This window comes from Indicator indicator, chromosome 9 (assembly GCF_027791375.1).
Source record: "Indicator indicator isolate 239-I01 chromosome 9, UM_Iind_1.1, whole genome shotgun sequence".
In the NCBI taxonomy this organism is placed as follows: Eukaryota; Metazoa; Chordata; class Aves; order Piciformes; family Indicatoridae; genus Indicator; species Indicator indicator.
The window spans coordinates 3,724,660-3,747,642 of record NC_072018.1 but is presented as its reverse complement, the minus strand read 5'-3'; the positions used below and the strand labels follow the sequence as shown (position 1 = coordinate 3,747,642).

The following is a 22,983-nucleotide window of genomic DNA, read 5'->3' as shown; positions in this document are numbered from 1 at the left end:
CTCTCATCCTATCACCTGATATTAGAGGGAAGAGACCAGTCCACACCTCACTTCAACCTCCTTTCAGGGAGCTGTAGAGAGCCATGAGGTGTCCCCTTAGCCTCCTCTCCTCCAGACTAAACAACCCTAGTTCCCTCAGCTCTCCTCACAGGACTTGTTCTCCAGACCCTTCACCAAAAGAGATGATGCTTTTCTTGAGGGACAACTCCTACACTGGATACGATGAATGCAATACCCCAAATTCACTGAAGCTTCTGCTGTCACCCTGCTGCCAAACTCAGAGTAAAGAGCATTGCTGAGTACAGTGGGTGTAGCACAAGGCTCAACGAGTTGCAAATGCTGTTTCCTTTGTTGGTAGCTGTTCTGCTCTAAGATTATTACATCTGGTTAGCTCAAATTAAAACAAACCCAACAAACCACACCCAAGCACAATGGTGTGGTAGGTTGCCTCACTCCTTGCTCACAGTATCTTTTAGCCTGATTTTAAGAGAGCTATAAGAAAGTGTATATAGATTAATAAGAAAATAATACCCTGCTTGTTGCCTCAAGAGTGACCAGTCTATCATAAGGCATGAAAACTGCATATTCATGGCTCTAGTCACTCAGTTTTCTTACCCACCTCCTCCTGTTTCCTCTAAGTCTTTGTAACTCCCAGACACTTATCCCCTCTTTCTGCTCCTTCCCTCTCCCTCACGTGTCAGTTCTCTCAGGATACAATTTTAAAATAACTTACCTGGTATAAATCCTGACACAGAAGTGTTTCACTCTACACCTAACTGTAGCTTTTCCCTGCTCTCCTATGAGTGTAGGAATCACCAGTATTTGTCATGCTTCATGTCTCAGTCCAGATCTGGTGGCTGTGCTTGTTAAATACAAGGAATTAAGCACTTGCCATGCAATTAACAAGGCCTGCACCTTTACACCTGGAGTAGCAGTAGTATAGCAACAGAAAAAAGAAAAAAAATCTTATTATTGAAAGAAAAAAAACCCAGGTATTTAAGTACAAGTTCTCAGGCAACCAAAGCTTGCTTCCTCACTCTGAGCTCCTCCTTTAAGAGTTTTAATTCCCCCTGGAGATTTCATCACATCTGTTTTGGTCTTCTGTACTACCCCTCTCTGCCCCTGAACCACCTCCACAGCCTGCCAGCTCAGCTGCAGGGTGGATTAACAATCTGATCTAGTTGCAGATATCCCTGCTGACTGCAGCGAGTATTGGACCAGATGACCTTCCAAACCAAACCAGTGTATGAGGCAAAGCCATGAGTCTCTGTGCTTTCTTCCTTTTAAAAGCACCCCAGCAGCATCCACTGCTCTCAACAGTGGCATTTCCCACACAGGCTGGTTTGGGCTCATCTCTTTCCCCTCCTACGTGTGAGCAAAACCCACTGAAATGCCAGCAACCAGTGCCTAACTGAGTGCTAACGCACGCAGGTATCCCTCCTCAGCAGCTGAGGCCACCCATGCAAAGCCCTCTGCCACCCCAGGACATGCACCAGCAACGCTCACACCTAGGTGGCTGGTGAAACCCTTTTTCCACTCCAGTGCCCAGCTCTCTTACCCGTAAGTTTCTGAGGAAGCAGAGAGTTCTACTTTAGCAAACCCCACTGACTTTGCCAATGCATTCACACACCACTTCTACCCCACTCCTCAGAGGGTGTCAGCTGCAGAACAGTGCCTGAGGCTCCTGTTTCCCAGGCATCCCCTTAACCACAGGGCCATCCTGCTGCTGTTCACCTTCCTGCCTGCCCAGTTTTCCTAAGACACCAAAGTCTTTTGAGAGAGCACATGAAGCTTGTGTAGTGCACAGCAAATAGGATGTCCTGCAACCCACATCCCTGTACAACAGGGGATCAAACCAGCCAGATTTATGGAATGGAAAAAAAGTTTCCCTGCTGCACAAAACATCCTGAGCTGCTGCACAGAATCACAACATGCTAGGGGCTGGAACGGACCTCAAAAGATCATCCAGTCCAGCCCCCCTGCCAGAGCAGGATCACTTAGAGCAGATCACACAGGAACACATCCAGGTGGGTTAACACCTCCAGAGCAGAAGACTCCACAACCCCCCTGGGCAGCCTCTTCCAGTGTTACATCACCCTCAGAGGGAAAAAGTTTTCCTCATGTTTAGATGGAACTTCCTATGCCTCAACTTCCACCCATTGCCCGTTGTCCTGTCATTGGGCATCACTGAGAAGAGCCTGGCTCCAGCCTCTCAGGACTCACCCTTTACATGTTTATAAACATTAATAAGGTCATCCCTTAGTCTCCCCCTCTCCCAGCTCCCTCAGTCTCTCCTCACAAGGAAGATGTTCCACTCCCTTAATCATTTTTGTGGCTCTGTGCTGGACTTTTTCAAGCAGTTCCCTAAGGTCCTTCTTGAACTGAGGGGCCCAAAACTGGACACAATATACCAGACGCAGCCTCACCAGGGCAGCTGGTCATCAAAAGGCTAACACTGAAGCTTCATCTAAGGTCAGTATCTCTTCATTTCCAAAACCACCCGTGGTGTTAGAACCTTCCTTGCAACTACTCAGTATTGCACTGCTCTGTTTTTGGAGAGAGAAGCTGACAGTGTGGCTTTATTTCATCAGGGTGCAGGAAGTGGCTTTGGGCCATTGCCATTAACAGTCAGACTAAATGAAAAAGCAAGCACAAGACATTTAATCACCACAGACTTTCCTTCATTAGATCACTTCAATCTAAAAGCTAATTTTTGTCAAGAGAGCCTATCAAGTTGATAGGCTGGCACTAATGTTCCATGACTCCATCCTGGTCACCTCTGGAAGGTACCATGTGACAGATATCCCAACTGAAAGCAGAAGAGTTGGGCTTCAGCCCACTAGAACCAACAGAAAGGTAATACAGCCACACAAATGGGAGGATCTGGAGGGTGGTGATGTTATTTGTTATTTTCTCTCCAAACATAGCTGCCCAGAGACATATCAGATTCCATAGAGCATTCTGATGTTTGGGAGTTGTTTTTCAGCATATTGCTCATTCAGAAAAGTCCATCCCCAAAACCATGGCAGAAACCACCTGATGCATTTAACACTGAGTCAGCAGTAGCTTCTGATCAATGCAAGAACACTAAGAAGGAGGGGTTGGTAGTGGGGTTTGCTTTTCAGGCCTCAGTGCGAAGGGTTAGACCCATTTCTACTATTCTGGTAAACCAAAATAAGTCCTGAGCTACAACTGTGGGTAGAAGGGGGAGGAGAGAGGTGACTAACAGCAAGCTCAGAGGTCTCTGGGGGACTACCAGATGAAACCTGAGTCCGATTCTACGTAATGGCACAATTACCCTATAGGTCCTGCTAAATCCTCAGAATCATCCTATCCAACACCACTGCCCATGTCCAGCAACTGTGGATTTACAAAGCCAGGGGAAACAACAAGTAGCCTGCTAGAGCACGCAAATCAGATACAACATTAGCTTTTCTTGAGCCACAGCTAAAAATATTGTGTTGGAACAGCACATGCTGGTTTTAACTCACAGTCCTTAAAAAACTTATCAGGCAAAGGAGGTGCTGCTTGTCAATATAGGAGTGTCAACTGCACAGGCTCTTCTGTTGCTGCAATGCCAGGCACTTGAAGCTCTACACAAAGACTCTGCTAATGCCACAGGACACCATTGGCCATGAGATAACTTGTTAGCCACAGCACTAAATATTGCTCTTAAACATCTAAGTGATCTCAGAACACCAAATATAAAAGACCATAAGATAATACCAGTTACCTACTCATCCTCCTATAGTCTCTTACAGTTCCAAAAGGTACAAACCGAAAACAAAACCACCAAACCAAACAAAACCCAACACCACCAAAAAACCTCAACACCCACAAACAAATAAAGGCAAACAAACAAAACACAACCTACCAACAAAAAGCAACAAATGAACAACCCCCAAAAAAACTCCACCCTACTAAAACACTTCTGGCCTTCACCAAAAACATTCTCTAAGGGAAATTTTGAGGATTCTTAGTCATCGGGCTACCCAAGCCTGAACTTGAAACAAATGGATGCACATCACAGACAATAAAAAGAACTTATCTAAGGCCCCATGAAGCAAGTTGTTTAAACTTAAAATAACTCCTGAAGTATTGGAGAACAAATTAGAGGAGGGAAAAAAATAAAATTGGTGTTTATCATTTGTAATAAAGGCTAAGACAAAGACAGAAGCAGTACTACTGCCCTGAACATTGCACTAACAAACACAAATACAACCTTTGTCTAAAAGAGAAATTTGACAGTACACACCAGATCATACCTCAGAGGTCTTTACTATTTTTTTTCCTCTTTATGAAGGAACTTTGATTAAAGATTCCTCAGTAAACTATTTTATTACCAAACCCACATTTTCAGTAGATATTTAATAATTTCTGTAAAATATTCTTTCAAATAAAAGAAGCAGTAACACACTGCAAAGAACAGCATCAAAATAACTACATTTAGCAACAAAATAATACTAACCTTACCCTTCAGAAGAAGGCTGCAGCATAGGGAAGGTAAACAGCTTTTGGGAACCAGTGCTAGAGACTCATTAAGAAGAACTACTTCCATCTGATATGTTAATTGGTTTACAAGAAGTAACACCTGTGTCTGAAAGCTTATTGGGCAGCTGCAGTCTTGATGGATGTTATTGTTTCAGTGTATGTCTGTGCTTTGCTATGCCCTGTTTCCTTTCCACAGGATAGAACCATAGAATTGTTTCGGTTGGAAAAGACTTCTAAGCTCATCAAGTCCAAAGGCCAGCCTAAGACAACCATGTCCTAAAGTGCCATGTCCACAAGTTTCTTGAACACTTCCAGGGATGGTGACTTCACCACCTTCCTGGGAAACTATTCCAATGCCTGACCCTTCTTTCAGGAAAGAAATTTCTTCCTATTATCCAAGCTAAACCTCCCCTGGCACAGTTCAGGCCATTTCCTCTCATTCTATCACCTGATATTAGGGAGAAGAGACCTCCCCCACCTCACTCCAACCTCCTTTCAGTGAGCTGTGGAGAGCAATGAGGTCTCCCCTCAGCCTTCTCTTCTCCAGACTGTGGTTTGTTCTCTAGACTCTTCATCAGCCTTTTTTGCCCCTCTCTGGGCCTGCTCCAGCAACTCAATGTCTTTCTTGCAGTGAGGGACCCAAAACTGAGCACAGCGTTTGAGGAGCAGCCTCACCAGTGCCAAAAACCCCTTTAAAGCATGGAAGAAGGTGCTCCACGTGTACATGGGTGTTTGGTTAATACATGTTCCTAAAATGACTGTAGTAAGCACACAGTCACTCTTCCAGGGCAGAGGGGAAACTGCTCCATGTAAGACGTGGCAAGTCAAACACAAACCTAAGAGGATCTTTATAATAGATTATGATACAAGTCTTCCAGTAAGTGAGTACTATAAATATAGTCCCTCTCCACAAACTGTTTATTTTTCTGTCCTTTAGCCTACAAAAAAAGACTAATTCATGGTCTAAGTGAAAAAAAAAAAAGGAACTGATGTTGAAGTAGTAATTGCTGAATGTTTAGAACTGTGATTTTAAATAGCTTCAGGCTGAAAACAGATGGAGGAAGCAAGACGCATGAAGGTCTGCTCTTCTATTTTTCTTCTTTCAGTGAGTAGTTCCTTGAACTAGCCCTGCTCTTTCTTCTCTTGTGCTTCTGAATTCAAGATATATGCCTCTTCTCTTCCATGCCTTCTGAGTAACTAGACTGGCCCCTACAAGCTCAAGATAGACTTGTGTTTGCTTTATAATAATGACTTTCCTTGGACAAGATCTGTTTAGTACCTCTAGCAATTGTAATGATATAAAAGTAACCTTTTTTTTCCCTCTTATATAGTATCTTTGAAAACTAGCCCCTAGCCCTGGTCCCCTGTTTACCCCTTGTGAAGGGGTCTGTGAAACGTATTAGTTGGTTTGTCAGGCAAAATGGACTAGAGAACATTCACCTTGGAATTCAGAGCTAATTATTGATGTCAAGAAACGTGTGAAAACTTGACCTGGGAGAAAGGAAGAACAGTTTGGTGTCATTCCCAGTACCAATCTCAGGTAAATGCCTTGATTTCCAGCAGGAAATGTAGGTGGGATGCTCTCAGACACACATTTCAAATCTTCCCACTTCTGCCAAGACGCAGAGACACCTACAAACCCTTGTGAACTACCTCTGAGGTTAGACACCATATTGATATAGTCTGGTACAAATATCCGAACTCTTCCACAATTACTAGCATCATCTACAGAGGAAACACCTTTCATAGAGGGGCAGCTGTACAAGGAAAAAGGACAAGGTCAAAGACTAGTAAAAATTCTTAGTTTTATGAAAACTGGCAGTGGGATCCCTCCTTTGCTAAGCTGAGCAAGTTTCTGTTGTTTGATTGTGTGGGGTGCTGGGTTTTTTCTGTTTTCCTGTGCCATAGGGTATTTTTGGGTTAGTGAGCTCTGAAAGCAAAAATAAGCAGCAACCACAAAGCAATTATCAAGAAAGCAGGCTGAACAAACAGTCTATCTTTCTGTCATGAATCTCCCTTCCTCAGAATGACAGGCCAGGCTTCAGGGATCCTGTCAGCTTGTGTAAGAGACAGGAAATGCCTGCCAGAAGCTGATTTCCTCTGGATGTCTTAAATGTACATGAGGATGCTGTCTCTGCCAGCCTGCTGCCCCTGCAGGGCTGTGTTTTCTTAGTGATAAGCAAAGGACTGAAGCAAAGGACCTTAAGGCTCAGTATCTCAGATACAGACATAATTAAACAGAAGTGAGAAGAAGCTTTAACTCCAGATTTATTTTTAGACTGAAAAGATCTGAATAAGTTGTTCGTAAGGACAAGGCACCTTATCTGATCTGCCAACAGAATTGTAAGATAAGTTTACTTGCATTCAGAAACATCAGTCTGCAACAGAACAGTCTACACAGAGAATCTGAATTAGCTTTGGAGACCTGGTTCAAGTTTAAGACATGAAGTCTGATACATATAATCAGACACAAATACAAGGACTGATCAGGGAAACTGACCCTGTTGAATAATAATGTTTATTTCAGTTATGGAAAGCATAAAGTTTTATTTTTCTCTTACTAAGGCAAAGAAGCAAGGACTGAGTATGTTTCTGGAGGCTAAGAAAGAAGTTCAAGTAACCACAGCATGAAATCTTTCCCTTTGTCATACAAGATTCTTAACCCAGATGCAGGTAAAATATGGCAGTACATATGTAGCAACTGCTCTGGAAACCTATATGGAGGGAAACTGTAGAGCAAATTTTTGTGAAGAAATTTAGTGAAGGTCAAAATAAGATGACAAAGAAGTTGAACTGAGATTGCTTCATGCTTGAAATACTGGGACTTTTCCTGCACAGAAGCTCCTATCACCATACTGGTTCTCCCTAGTATCAGGCAATAGAACAAGAAGAAATGACCTGGAATTGTGCCAGGAGGGTTGGTGATTAAGAAAAACTTCTTTCCTGAAAGAGTGGTCAGGCATAGGAACAGGCTGCCCAGGCATGTGGTGGAGACATTGTCCCTGAAGGTGTTCACAAAACCTGTGGACACGGCACTCTGGGACATGGTTTAAGGCTATGGTGGTCTTAGATTGATGGTTGGACTCGATCTTAGAGGTCTTTTCCAACCAAACCAATTCCATGATTCTATGGCCACTGTCACTAAGTTGTACTTGCTTTCTGCACAGTGTTTCCACAGTTATCAGAGTTCTTCCCTTCCTGAACACTGAAGATTATACAGGAGTGGATTAGGGTTCCAAGTGAGTTGGTTTCTTTCCTTACTTAGATGGCATTCCTTGTGTAGGTGAACATGGCAGTAGAAAGATCACTAGCTGGTAAGAGAGGAAGTATAAAGTTTGTCTTGAGAAAACTGCAGTATCTGAAATTACTGAACCACAACACTGAATGGTAGGTGACGAGTTGAGGTCCTCACTTCCAGTCAGTGACATGACTCTGTCCTCTGTTAATGGTGAATTCTTATTATCAGCTGTAGCAGCAGGAAAGGTATAAGGTACAAACTTCCCAAGTTTGGCTGGTTAAGAAGCACACACTCCTATGGCATGTTCTACGCTGTAATTTAGTACGATGTTTAGTAAATTATTACCATAACACAAGTGAAAAAGGTGTTAGTTTGTTAGTGCCTCCTACAGAATTGAAGCTTATTACCCACCCTCACCCCTACCCACAAGCCTTAGGATGCCTTTCTGGATGATTTTGTTTCTTCTCAGCAAAATGCTAAATATCCTGTTTTGTTCAGAGTAACTAATTTCAGTTGTCTGTATTCTCACTGGCAGATCATCTTCATTTTCCAGTCCTAGAAACAGCCTGAATTGCTTTGATCCATTCTGTTCGCTCTGCAGGTGAGGCTGCTTGCAAGTAATAGTGGATATCGTTTGCTGTGATGATTTCAAAGAGGATGTTCTCAGCATCATACTTCTTGGCTAGAAGGAAGAAATAACAAAGTCAGCTATGAAAGAATAGAGTCTTGAATTTACAATGCTCCTTCCCTTACTTGCTGTAAGGAGATTCCTTTCCTTTCCACAGCTGCCTACCAGACCTTTGCAAACAGACTGCAAGATTGGGTCCATGAGATAAGTCTCTCCCTTGGAGAAACAACCCAAGAATTCTGCACGTTTCACCTTCACAAGTCTCTGGTTGGTTGATCTCCAATAGGAGAAGGGTCTGCAATTCTGCAGAGAGGTCATATTCCCCGACCCTCCCTATGCCTTGCCAGCTACAAATCCAAGATGTTTAAGTTCATGTCACATCCATAATCTCTGGTTGTTTTCCTGTCTGCTAGCACAGCCTGCACAGGTGCAGAGAGGCCAACAGACTTTCCTACTGGGTATGACAGTCTGACTTCCTCATGGAGAGGAGAATGCATGGAATGAGTGTTTCTTGTTCCTTGCTCAACCATTGCTGTTCACCCCACTTGTAGTTTTGGGAGGGAACAGAATGTGAACAGTAACAATTTGTTGGCATAACCATTTCTAGTGTGAAGCTTCTGTTGCACATCCATGAACTAAAATGGGCAAATTCAGCTTGCTTTGTCTAAGGCCAGTTATCCTAACATAGGGATGGTGCCATTCTTTTGGCAAGTCTTCTCTAAATAACTGACAAAACAAGATTGCCTGTTGCTAGCTTGACCACAGTAACCTTCTCCAGCAAGAGAGAGTAGTTACTGGAAGAATTCTTACTGAATTATTGCACACAGGTTACTTTTTGAGTAAAAAACACTTTTGATTTCAGGCAGATTGAAAGAATGCATCAAAAACTTGTTGCACAGCTCATTCAGGATGGTTCCTTACAGTCTGGCATATCTTCCACTGCTGTCACCACGCAGCCTCTCAAGTGAATTGCTCCTAGTGGTTCTTCTCCCTAGTGGGGACATGAAACCAGAATGAAACGCCACACTTCTGAGACTGTTCATGTGTTAATATCTGGCTCCAACTCCAGAAAACAAATAAAAACATTTGCTGACTTAGTATGTCACCGGGGAAACTAGGGGATCCTCATCTTGTGTGTGGCATGGAGGATGGGGGTGGTGTGGTAAGGGAAACACCTGCAAATAAATAGGAAATCTCTTTTGAGATTTGTAAATCAGGATCTGCAGAGCATTTAGTACGTCCTGAACAAAGATATAGGTAGAATATAAGCCTTGTGCCAACTATAACCTTTTTTATGATGTCATCACTAGGAATAATAAGTTAAAAAATGGGTTAGTTAAAAAAAAGTAGATCTTAGAAGTATTTTTTCCAAACCACTATACCCTTATTTAGAGTTTGGCCTCTTGTGCTCGTCAGGACTGTGACAGTCAAAGAACAAGTGAAGATGCATTTTTGTTGGCCTAAGTTCCAAAGAAGCAACCCCTATGAGCTGACACACCTCAGCCAGGAGTGGGAAGGGCAAGCTGGGAACAGGGAGGTCAGAAACTTCTCAGTATTGATTCTCCAGGGTGCCATGGCTGCCTCTGCCAAGGATGACATAGGCACAGCACAAAGCCCTTGTAACCCACAGTAGCAATGCTCCTGCTGTAGTGCAGGGTGAAATAAAACCTGAACATCAGCTCTTGGGGACAGGTTTTGCCTATGGCCACACTCCTTCCTTTCTTAGGGCAGGGTTTGATCCATTAGAATTACACAAGAAATGGAGTGCCATGTCTCAGCCTGATATGGAAAATACCTCAGTTATAAACTGCAAGAGGACTGCACTGTGTTCATTTGTGCTTGCTCCGAGGAAACCTTGTTTTGGCCTTCCAGTATCTTAAGGGGGCCTACAAGAAAGATGGAGAGGGACTTTTTAGGGTGTCAGGCAGTGACAGGACTAGGGGGAATGGAGCAGAAGTAGAAGTGGATAGATTCAGACTGGATGTTAGGAAGAAATTCTTCGCCATGAGGGTGATGAGACACTAGAACAGGTTGCCCAGGGAGGTGGTAGAAGCCTCATTCCTGGAGGTTTTTAAGGCCAGGCTGGATGTGGCTCAGAGCAACCTCATCTAGTATAAGGTGTCCCTGCCCATGGCAGAGGGGTTGGAACTAGATGATCCTTGAGGTCCCTTCCAACCCTGACAATTCTATGATTCTATGACTCATCTTATCTAAGGGAGAGCACAAATGAATTCTAATTAATCACAGATAAGGAAGAGAGCAGCATAGTTCAGCGTTACCTGTTCCCAGGTCTGAGTGGCATTCACCACCTTGACTTGGCAGCCCTAGAAACCATCCTTCCCTGTGCTTTTCCAAAGGTTGGCTAGGCCATGTGAGAACAAACAGCCCCACTGTCATGCTTGGTCTTTTCTGTCACACATTCCCATGCAAATACTCCACTCGGGTATTTCGACACAGTGTTGGCTTTACAAAAAAATCAAGTAAATAAGCCAAATGTCTCTTACCCCAGCAGGATCATAGTAGTGAAGATATGCAGGGTCCTCTCTTAAGACAAACTTTCTCACTTTCCAGTTCTTCCTCCGATGTCCCTAAGAAAATTTGAAAACAGGAATGTTGTGACCTGCTTTGCCTGTGAGCGCTCGCAGTCAGCCAACCCTTGCAGCAAGGTACCTTGAACTGAGGGCAAGAATGAGTTGAAGACCTTTCTCTCCCTGCAAAGACAAGCACCACAACCACCAAAAAATAAAAGCTTATCTGGCTTAAGCACCTTGAAGAGAAGATCAAACAGATATGGACATAGATGCCTCATTGCCTGTTTTCAAAGCTGAAATGATGGGTGGGGAAAATCTAGATCTGCTGAAAGCATGCTCATCAGAACCAGTGACACGTCCAAGCAATGACACCCAACTCAGTGAGAGTGACCAAATCCAGACTAACACTTGTGGAAGGCTGTCATGAATCACTTCCTCTCAGCATTTCAAAATATTAGTTTCTCAATTAGCTACACTGTTTGCAAGGAAGCTCTTACTAGCTAGGCAGACATGAATGTGACAGGCTAAAAGTTAGCAGAAAGACGTGGATCTAATTTCTTCCTTTGCTTTTAAGTAATCTGACTGAGCAAGAGAAATAGAAGTTAGCACCACCAAAAAGCTCTTAGACTCCAAAGGAATTATTTTAACAGTGGAGGTTCAGACTTGATGTTAGGAAACGTTTCTTTACAGACAGGGGGATCAAACGTTGGAACAGGCTTCCTAAGAGAGGTAGTTGATACCCCATGTTTGTCAGTGCTTAAGGGGCATCTGGACAATGCCCTTAGTAACATGCTTTAGCCTTTAGTCAGCCCTGAAGTGGTCAGGTAGTTGGACTAGGTGTGTTGCAGGTCTCTTCCAACCGAACAGTTCTTTTCATTGAAGAATTCTGGTCTTGCCTTCAGTTCACCAATATTTCCTTGCAATGGCCTCAGAAAGTAAGGATCTTACCATGATGTTCACTGTGCTGCTTAAAGTTTTGCTGGGAAGGAGGGTGTACAGTTGTGTCCTGTCTTACAGATGGGACAGGATCAAACATTGGTGACTGAAGAAGATCCTTTGCTCAGATATGCTGACCTATGAAAACTGGAAACTGAACACAGTTGTTTGTCCAGAGGGACTCTGGACTGGAAGCCTTTTTTACCTGAGTTCAGTCCTGCATTGTAACAATGACTTGTCACATCTCCTGCTTTAGCATTCTTTCCTAATTAAAACTATAAACTGTTTTGTTTTGTAGTAAGAGCAACAAACCTTGCAACACTGGGCCATGCTACAGCTCTTTGTACAAAGGCAAGAGGGCAGAGATAAAACCTGCCAAGTGTAGCGGTGGCATAGGCCAGTTTCTCTCTTCTGAAAAGCTTTTAGGTGTAGAAGAGTAATTTCGTACCCAGGCAACACCATCCCAGTGACAGGATGGAACACCTGTAATACTGACCTGTTTCAGCAAGCATCCTTGTTTGACTATTATGCCTCTGAATTCTTCTTTCAGGATCACATCATCATCACTAGAATTTCCCTCGCAGAAGAAACCACTGTCAGGCTGCAGGACCACAAGAGAAAATTCAGAAGTTACACAGCTGCTGTATGTTTATGTACACATACAAACCTCATTTCTCCTTGGCTTCCCTCCACCTTGCTTTTTGCCACCCAGAAGATCAACCCTTTTACTAGAAAAATCTCCCAGCTGAGTCACCAGTATGAGGTAGGATTACAGCAGTGAGTGCCCAGGGCACCTGAAGAGAGCTAAAGCATCTGGGTATATGTCAGTTTCTCCATGTTCCATGATTCTTGGTGTCATATTTCCTCCATGATGTCACAATCCCATGGTGGCACAGGTTTTTAAATGTACAGACAGCAGTTTATATGAAGCAATGTCAGCTCAGCCAATAACTCCAGGCTGGCTACCCCTGCACTCAACATACCCTTCCTCTTCCTCCATCTGTCACAAACATATAGAATTTGGAAGAGAAAATACTCCATTTAGGCCGTGTTCTCCAACAACAAGAACTGCTCCTAGGTTTTGGAATATGCAATTTTCTAGAGCTGTGATGCTGTGATCTGTGCACTGAGCATTGTCTCTCTGTCCCAGGATCCGTACACCACCTCTGTTCCACGCCACATAAAAAATGATGATACTTACTCAAACCTTACACTGCTCAAATGATGTAAATGTAGGCAACTTTTCTATGGCTTAGAGTAAATGTCTGTGCTGTCTACTTGTATGGTAGCAACTCAGACATTGACCTGCTCTGGTCTCCTCACAATATGTTGGTATTGAATTACACTAGAAACAAGCTGAATGCAAGCACGGTGCATAAGGACTGCTAAGAGAAGTGTCCCAGGTAAGCCAGGAACTGTGATGAGTAGAAGGTTGCCTTCACCAGTAGGGTCTGTGCTTCCATTGCTGCACAGGTAAAGTCTCTCTACCAGGGATACGTTCTGTGCCATGTGGACATTTGGGACATGGTTTAATGGCTATGGTGGTCTTAGATTGATGGTTGGACTCAATAAATCTTGGAGGTCTTTTCCAGCTGAAATGATTCTATGATTCTAGGAAAACAAATGAAGCAACGGTAGATTAAATTTGCTGAAGCTGAGGCATTCTGTGTGGTATATATCAACAGAATTGCAATATTTATGCATTTTACCTGCCAGAAGGCATACTTTTTTATTAGTGCAAACTCATAAGACAAACATCTTTAAAACAGCATTTGGTTGTGGTTGACTTTAAGGACTTGCAATATCACAATCTACCGAACATGAAGCAAGAAATTAAAAAGATTGGGTAGGACATTGCTGTTATTGGAGGATATTGGTTTCTCTGCTCACTGACAAGCTGTGTGTGTGCACACCAGCTGAGTCAGATTTGATGGCTCTGCACAAAAATGAGTTTGTAGATTGTGCCACTCTAAGAAGCCTCATGATAATGAATTACTTCTTTCCCTTACACTGAATCACCAAGGGAACTGATAGCTAAATTTGCTAAATTCTGGTCACTGGTGAAATTACCAGGAACAAAGTTCAAGTTAAAAAGAACCCTGCTCAACCTCAGCACTCAGTTCACACTTGGAAGGGTGCCAGACAAAAATACAAATGTTAAAGTGAGCCTATTTATTCTGACTATCATGTAGGGAAAAACAACATGGATCTCTCAATTTCCTCCAGGACTTAAGAAACCCAACACGAAGCCTGAGAAAAGCAGAGCATCAGCAAGTCTGGGACAACATAAGAAAGAGGATGGAATACTCACGAAGTAGTAGTAGGCATCATAGAGATCTAAGAAGGGAGTGTCTGACAGTCCCTCAGCAGCAGCCTTGGAGGTATCCCCTGCAGGCTGTAGGTAACCTTCACTCAAGAGGGAAGAAGCAAGCATGAGACCTTCTTTACGATTTCGGATGGATTTGCTGGACACGAGCCAGTCAATCACAGAAGTACCTGATTACAGAGGAACAAACAATATCAGACACAAACCAAGACAGACACAAAGAAGCCTAAAAATCCACAGGCAACAAGCCTACTCTATCCCTCAATGTCCTGAAAGATGTTCTTAGTGACAGTGCAGAGAGCTAATCTGGAAAGGTACCTGGGTCATCCAGTGAGGTACAGCAAATCCCACTGATGGCTGGGGCCAGTACAACACTTGAACACTGTTTCTGATGGGGAAGAGAGCTGGGAGGGGATGCAGGGCTGAGTTGGGAAGCCACAGTGACTGGGGAAGTATGAAGGAAAATCAAACCTGACACAGTGTTGTCACAACAGGGTGACTTTGTACTTTAGCAACCACAGATTTGACTTAAAGCAGCACAGGAATTACAATGTGACACAGTTTGTTGATGAAAATTTCAGAAAGAAATAATTCTTCTGAAGTTAAGTGTTTCATGCAACTTTCTACTTCAATCTACTTCAATCTTTCTGGTGCTGATTAAATTTCTCCCTGCTTTCTTGCTTACCATGGCCCAAATTGAACACTTGTTCAAGCTTCATCCTTTGAGCACTTTCTGTATTGGTCAAGAAACTATCTGCCAGGTTTTCTTCTCAAACTTCTCTGTCCTTTACAGAGCTTAGAGCTTTTTTGTCTATCTTTAGGCTCTCAACCCTGTGCTCCCTTTTTTCTTGTATGCAAAGAACTGAAAAGAGCTTTTACCTGTAAAGCAGTGATTGAACACTTTTTTATCTTTTTCCAGCTTCAACTCCTTTATTCCCTTTTCAGGATCTTTCATTGAGAGGTACAAAGCACTGTGCATAAAAAAACCAAAACACAAAACTGTTACCAAATAAAAAGCTTTCACCAGCTCATACAATAATCATAGAATGGTTTGGGTTAGAAGAGACCTTAAAGATTATCTAGTTCCCATGGGCAGGGACACCTTCCACTAGTCCATGTTGCTCACGGCCCTGTCCATCCTGGCCTTGAACATCTCCAGGGAAGGGGCATTCACAACCTCCCTGGGTAACCTGGGAGTGTCTCACCATCCTCACTGTAAAGAATCTCTTCCTAATATCCAGTCTACCCTTCTCAAGCTTCAAACCATTCCCTCTCACCCTATCACTACAAGCCCTTGTAAAAAGTCCTTCCCTAGCTTTCTTGTAGGCCCCCTTCACATGTTTTGCTGGCATATTGCTCTCTGCAGATCTGTAGCATGGCTTAGTTTAATCTCCTGAAAAACTTGGGTTGTAAGGCCTGGAGGCCCCATTACACCACTGTCACAGCCTCAGGAGTGCAGCAGGGAGTGCACAAATGGCTCACCACACCACCACGTTTCTGAGAACGGAACAACTTGTGGTGACTGCCGTGTGAACAGAGGAACACCCACTGAGGCACCTTCACACAGCCACACAGCCTTGGTGCCAAGAGGGGAGCTCGCTGCTTCACACTATGTTCCCCCAAAGGTCCTTGGCTGAGCAGAAAACCTGTCACCGTGACACCTCCAAAGCCTGCACACTCTGAGAGACCCTAAGTAATGTTGGTAAACCCCAGCGTAACTTCCTTCCTCCCACACAATTTTCACTTACTCAGAATTCCAATTCCTTCAAGCTATACAATGACAAGAAGGGCAAGTATTAAATGTCACAGGCCATGTCTTTTGGCTTGTTAGTCAGGGTGACCCTCTGCTGAAGGGCTGTGAAGTCAGATTTAGTTGGATCTTGGCCCTGTATAATTTTATTGTCTTGTAAAGAGGCTCACTTGTGTTTTGGTATTGACTGCTAAGAGGCAAAAATAAGTCATCCTTAATTTTTTTTAAGTACTGACAAACGGTTGGCTTCCTGTGCCCTTTATCTCTTCCCCCTTTGCCAGTTCCAAGTTCTCTGGCAGGCACTACTCTCCCCTCACTATCCAAAAAATAGGCTAATAGCAGCATTTCTCTGGAAAGCAAATAATATGTTTCAAATCTTCTTTGCAATAAATTACATCTTGTATAAAAATGCTTCTCCTGAAAGAATCCACTTTGGCTGGGGTCTCCTTTTGCACTGCAGTGTGCTCAGAAATTTCCTTATCAGCAAAATCCTTTGGTAAATAAGCATGCTTTGGTAAAAGATGATGTACTAAAAATGACCTTCCAAGTTCTGGTTGCTAGCTCTTTTCTGCCACATTGTGTGCTCTGAAACTGTTAGTCATGAAGAAAGGACTCTGAGGTAGACCAGAGTGGTAGGAGGGACACACGTGCTCATAGCTCTTCCAGACCAAGGTTACATGTCTGTCACGCTGCCTGCAGATGGAAGTAAATGGGGGAGGCAGAGCTAGGAGAACAAACCTCAGATTGATTGTTTCAGGCAGTCTGATAGACTTTCTTGTGGATTTTCTGGCAAACCTTTGGCCTCCATCTATGCAGTGAATTGCTTTCTTGATATCCCGTACCCAGGCATCTCTCTCCTCCAGGTAGGCAGCTTGAAAGAAGTGGTCTTGCTGCTTGGCTGCAGTGAGCTTGAAGACAAACTGGAATGATAATGTTTTTCAAAAGTTACTTTGGTGTAGTCAGTTGGGCATGATTAACTTGGTGCTACCACAATGTACAGCTTACCTGTGCCTAGGGGCCTGTGGAAGGTGCCTTTCAACCACAGTTAAATTAAAAACACTCTGAACAGGTAGTGCAGGTAAATGACTCTTTTGCTACTTCCCTGTGAGCAAGCCTGCCATTGTCCAGGGGACAGGGGAGTTGCACACATCAAAAGAAGCGTGACCAGCAGGATAAGGGAAGAGATTCTATGGCTCTCCCCTCATGAGACCCCCACCCGGAGTACTGCATCCAGTTCTGGAGCCCCCAAGACAAGAAGGACATTGAACAGTTAGAGAGGTTCCAGGGGAGGGATGTGAAGATGATCAGAGGGCTGGAGCACTTTCCCTATGGGGACAGGCTGTGAGAGTTGGGGCTGTTCAGCCTGGAGAAGAGAAGGCTCTGGAAAGACCTTACAGCAGTCTTCCAGTAGCTGAAGAAAGGCCTTTTTACAAGGACTTGTAATGATAGGATGAGGGTAGATTTAGACTGAATATTAGGAAGAGATACTTAACAGTGAAGGTGGTGAGACACTGTAACAGGTTGACCAGGGAGGTTGTGAATACCCTCTCCCTGGAGGTGTTCAGAGCCAGGCTGGACAGGGCCTTGAGCAACCTGGTCTAGGGTCCCTGCCCATGTCAGGGGAGTTGGAAGTAGATGATCTTTAAGGTCCCTTCCAACTATAATTATTCTATGATAGAACTGCTGGTTTTAACTTTTGCTGGCAAATTCCACACAGCTGAAAGTCTGAAGTGCCCAACCTCTGCAGGCTTACGTTGGGTGCAAATTTGCCTTAACATTTATAGAGACGTGGTCAGTCCGAAGGGGAAAAAACCCAACCCACATCATGTTGCTCAGCTGCTGATTCACAAGGGAATAAAAGGTCACAGTCACATTGGAGAGCAGTGGAACACATTTGCAGCCCAGAAAACCTTTAAGGGCTTGGTAGGGAGATGATAAATTCATCCTTTGGCTACACCTTATGATCACTAGCTATCTAAACACATTAGTAACAATGGAATGAGTGTGTTCCCCCAAAATGAGAAAAGACCTTTTAAAGGTAATTACAAGCACAAAAAAATAACACCAACCTGAAATTAAAAAAAAAAGCCATAAAGTTCACACTGATCTCGTTTTCCTCTAGTGATCTTTTGGGTGGAAAATCTGGATCTAATTACTCGGTCAAGAGGGTTTCCACTTCCTCTAAAACATAGTCCCCCACCATAAGGGCAGCTGTAATTTGTTCCACAGTTGTATTAGAATAAATTTACCAAGTTCTGGCTCAGCATGCATCCAAAAATGGCAGGCTAATCAGCAAGTAAACTGTGAATTGGAACCTCAGTCTGTGCACTTATAGAATCACAGAATTGTTTCAGTTGTAAAACAGACCTCCAAGATCATCAAGTTCAACCTTCAAATTAACCCCACCATGGCCATGAAACCAGGTCCCAAAGTGCCATGTCCATACATTTCTTCAACACCTCCAGGGGCTCTGCCACCTCCCTGGCAATCTATTCCAATCCCTGACCACTTTCAGGAAAGAAATTTTTCCTAATATCCAATCTAAGCTTTCCCTGGCACAATTTCAGGCCATTTCCTCTTGTCCTATCTCCTGATACTAGGGAGAAGAGACCAACCACCACCTCACTCCAGCATCGTTTCAGGAAGCTGTAGAGAGCAATGAGATCCCCCCTCAGCCTCTCCTCCTGCAGACTGAACAATCCCCGTTCCCTCAGCCTCTCCTCACCAGCCCTGTTCTCCACACCCTTCAGCAGCTTTGTTACCCTTCTCTGGACACACTCCAGCACCTCAATGTCTTCCATGTAGTGAGGAGCCCAAAACAGAACCCAGTATTCAAGGCGTAGCCAAGTACAGAGGGACAATAACTTCCCTACTCCTGCTGGCCACACTATTGCTGATCCTGATTCCCGGATGCTGTTGGCCACCTTGGTGACAAACACGCACACACTGAGCATGCTGCTGACTCATGTTTGGCCAGGTGTCAACCAGCACCCCCAGGCAACTTTACAGTCACTCTGCCCCAAGCATTGCACAGGGTTTTGTGACCTAAGGGCAGGACCTGGCACTTGGCTTTGTTAAACTTCATACAACTGACCCTGGCCCACTGCTCCAGCCTGTCCAGATCCCTTTGCAGAGCCTTCCTATCCTTGAGCAGATCAATATTCCCACCCAGTTTAGTGTCACCTGCACACTTACTGAGGGTACCCCTAATCCCCTTGTCCAGATCATTGATAAGGATATTAAAGAGAACTGGCCCCACTACTGAGCCCTGAAGAACACCACCAGTGACTTGCCACAGAGATCAGAAATGTGTAGGCAACATTTGAACTACTTTCTCTAAAGGAGTTTCAGTTTTTGCTCTCTCTTTCTCTGAGTTTAGAACTGACTCTTAATCACTTGCAAAAGCCTTACATGTAACAATGTTGTGTGCAACTAATACAGATTACATAAATGTGAAATGTGTGGGGTTGGGTGGTTACCAAATGGCAATAAAAAGGTTTGGAATTACAGCCTTAATTGTCTCACAGCATTTATCTCCTTCCAATCTCAGCAAGCCAGTTGTTCTTCGACAATAAAGAAAAGCTTACACTGCTCATGAAAGTTTCCCACACCTTTATTCTGTGGCAGCTAGTTATGTTCAGCACAGCAGTTGCACCATTCAGCTGCTAAGTGTCCTCACAAAAATCTAATTTAGCTCTGCTCTCTGACAGACTCAGATTTTTAATAAAATAAAATAAAATATAATCACTTTTTGCATTGCTCCTCTTGAAGTCTCCTGCATTTTTCCTGAGCACTCACTCCTTTCAAGTACTACACAAGTCCAAGCCTGCATGTGACCTTCTAAGACAAGTGAGAGTCTCCACTGGGGTAAGGAATTTGTAAACACCAGCCTTTTGCCCCTTCAGTGCCTCCAGGAGCCTAAGTATACTGTCAGTGATTGTTATTAAAAAAAAAATAAAAGAAAGTACTCACCATTCTTTTGCCAAAGTCTTGGCAGGGGCTGTTAATAGAGCTGCCTTTGAGTGGGACCATCCCTTTGGGGCTGTTGTCAGCCTTCCGCTTGTAGAATTCAATTCCATCTTCTAAGAGCACAACCCACATTGGCTTCCAGGTATTGAACATGCTTCCCTGCATCAATACATCACTCTGTATATTATCTTCAATAAATCACTCTTCACACGATAGCCACTGAAGATATGACCTTCCAGAGAGTGACTGACACACTACAAAAAGTGTAGTTAGTGCCTTGGCTGGAATATACTACAAGCACACCCATCTTAACTATGCAGTTCAAAACCATTGTTGTTATTCTTCTGACCATCATTAATGTGCCCTTGTAGTCACCCCAGCCAGTATCAGTCAACAAGATGACATACTGGCAATATTATGAATAGTCCTCAGCATTTCTGGGCGTGAGCTAGCACAGTTGTATTGTCTCATTAACTTGGGCATCCTGTGCTGTATTTAGGACTTTATGCCATAAGATAGTTAGTCGTTGAGGTTTGGCTGTCTGATAAGAAAGCACACACCTCAAAGGATTTCTAGACAGCTAAGAACAAACTGTAAGATTAAGAGCCTGATGCTGTAAATCACCAACTGCTGTGGTGAGGGACTGAGGTGCCTCATTTCATCTTTTAAAAGCTTTTACTTCCTATTCTCGAAACACAGCTGTTAAGTGCGAGAAATACAAAAATAAAGACAGAGCCAAATCCTATGTACAGTGGAACACAAAGCAAAAAACTCTTAGGGACTCAGAGGGGAACCACGTAGCCCTCTGTGTCAAGTATCATTAACCCCTAAAATTACTAAGACTATTGCACTCTAAACTGGATGACCTCTCCAGTCCTGCCCACAATCAGATTAAAAAATGGTCACAGTCCCAGATACCCAAGGGACTTACTGCTCATCAAAGGAACATTTAGATATGCTGAATACCAACAGTTCTTCTGAAGAGTTACCAAAGCACAGCCAGCATTTGTAGGCTCCAAATCAGACACCATGCTTCAGAAATATTATTTCTCTTGCTGTTCCTGTTACAAAGAGAGACTTATATATCTCATCCCTCTCTTCTGCAGCCCTCATTGGAAGGAATGCTACCTACCCCCATTGCCTGGGGTAGGAAACCCAGCTAAACAGTGAACTACAAAAAGTCTCATCTGGGTACCACACGTGGGTTGACTGCAGTTTTCTTTTGAAATTTGTGTTTTAATAATCCTTGGCTTCACTTTACAGGCATAAAGGTGAGGAGGAGAGTACATAATTAGCAGGTGAAGTTAATCAGAATCAGACTTGTCCTGGAAGCTCTGGTTGTGGAAATCCTAGCAGCTTGACTGACGTATCAAATACCTAGTACTCATCTAATGAGTAACTTCTGCTTCTTTTACCCTCTAGCCCCTATTTTATCATACTGTTTTGCCTCACCACTAGCATAAGCTCACTTCTGTAAAAAGCAGAGCCACCTTCGAGACTGTTCTAGGAAACTGGCACAATTCCCACTTCTCTATTGCCATTGCAGCACCATCCAGCAGCAGCTTCAGCACAGAGACTTTTTGGAGACCCAGCACCCACAGGAATGTGAGAGACTCACACTGGCACATTGGTATGCATCTTCTCCCTGGCATACCCAGCCAGGCACAGTTTGGGATGGTCTCAGCATCTAAATTCCCAGCCATTTCCCCATCAGAGGAATACAAATCGTCAATCTTCCTGCTCTATACATCAGGCCAGAGTTCTGCAATCTGCACAACAGGAATTTGGCTCTCCACTCCTTCATGACAGTATCACTGCAGCTTTGTGATTACTTTATCATACAATCATAGAATTGTTTCAGTTGGAAAAGACCTCTAAGCTCATTGGGACTGATCATCAACCTAACACCACAACGGCCATGAAACCATATACCAAAGTGCCATGTCCACATGTTTCTTGACCGTCTCCAGGGACAGTGACTCTACCACCTCCCTGGGAAGCCTGTTCTGGTGTCTGACCACTCATTTGGTAGATAAATTTTTCCTAATATCCAACCTAAACCTCCCCTGGCAGAGTTTCAAGCCATTTACTCTCATTCTGTCACCTGATACAAGGAAAATGAGATCAACACCCACCTCACTCCAACCTCCTTTTAGGGGGTTGTAGAGAGCAATGAGGTTGCCCCTCAGCCTCCTCTTCTCTAGACCAAAAACCTCCAGTTTCCTCAGCTGCTCCTAACAAAACCTGTTCTCCAGACCCTTGACTAGCATTGTTGCCCTTCTCTGGACATGCTCCAGCACCTCAATGTCTTCCTTGTAGCAAGGGGCACAAAACAGAACACAGTATTCACGGTGCAGCCTCACCAGTGCCAAGTACGGGGACATAATCACTTCCCTACTCCTGCTGGCCACACTATTCCTTATACAGGCCAGGATGCTGTGGGCACACACTGGCTCTTGTTCAGATGGCTGACAACCAGTGCCTTTGCCAAGATTCCACTAAGAGTTCATTAGTTTACTTAATAAAAATGCAAACGTTTTGATCCAAAGATACATCTGAGATGTGTGCAAAATGCCTTACATAGCACTCTGCCAAGATACAACTGCTAGTAAGCACCCCTATAACCATTAATACCACGCTGGTTCACTGCTAAAGGAATTCTGCTCTTTTCTTTTTAAAAATAAAGATCCTTTTTAAATAACTGAAATCAAAGCATGTTTCCCTACACCTCCCCAACCTGTTTGAAGGTAGCTACCTCCTCCACTCGAGGCCCTGACTGCCCACTTACCTTCTTAACCAAGTAGCCCTCCCTGATGCGCATTGGCTCTCGCTCCATGTCTCAGGCAATCCTGCTCTCAGGTCTACCAGCACTGGCAGCAAAGTTCCTCTGGCAGCAAGGTCTGTGTGCTGGTGCTTTCACAGTACGCTGTGTCACTTACACAAGTTCCTCTGCCTGCTAATCACATGAAAACAAGCCTATTTCCTCTTACACAGTGAGAGATAGGGAAACGCAGAAGCATGCATGTATTTATAGTTTGCCTCTGACAGAGCAAGTAACAGCCTGAAGAAATGCTCTGCCATGTCAAATACAGACAGCCCTGATGACACAGTCCT

At 43.8% G+C, this 22,983-nt stretch overlaps 1 protein-coding gene across 1 annotated transcript; it reads right to left on the bottom strand.

Moving 5' to 3' along the window:
* Positions 1-8,196: 8,196 nt before the first annotated feature.
* PLEK (pleckstrin) lies at positions 8,197-22,705 on the bottom strand. Its single transcript, XM_054383650.1, has 9 exons — positions 22,658-22,705; positions 19,873-20,028; positions 16,639-16,820; positions 15,030-15,121; positions 14,136-14,320; positions 12,321-12,425; positions 10,862-10,945; positions 9,279-9,348; positions 8,197-8,411 (listed from the first exon to the last, which is right to left on the bottom strand). The coding sequence occupies exons 1-9, from the start codon at positions 22,703-22,705 to the stop codon at positions 8,272-8,274; spliced, it is 1,062 nt and encodes a 353-aa protein (XP_054239625.1). The 3' UTR covers positions 8,197-8,271.
* Between the last annotated feature and the right edge of the window lie 278 nt (positions 22,706-22,983).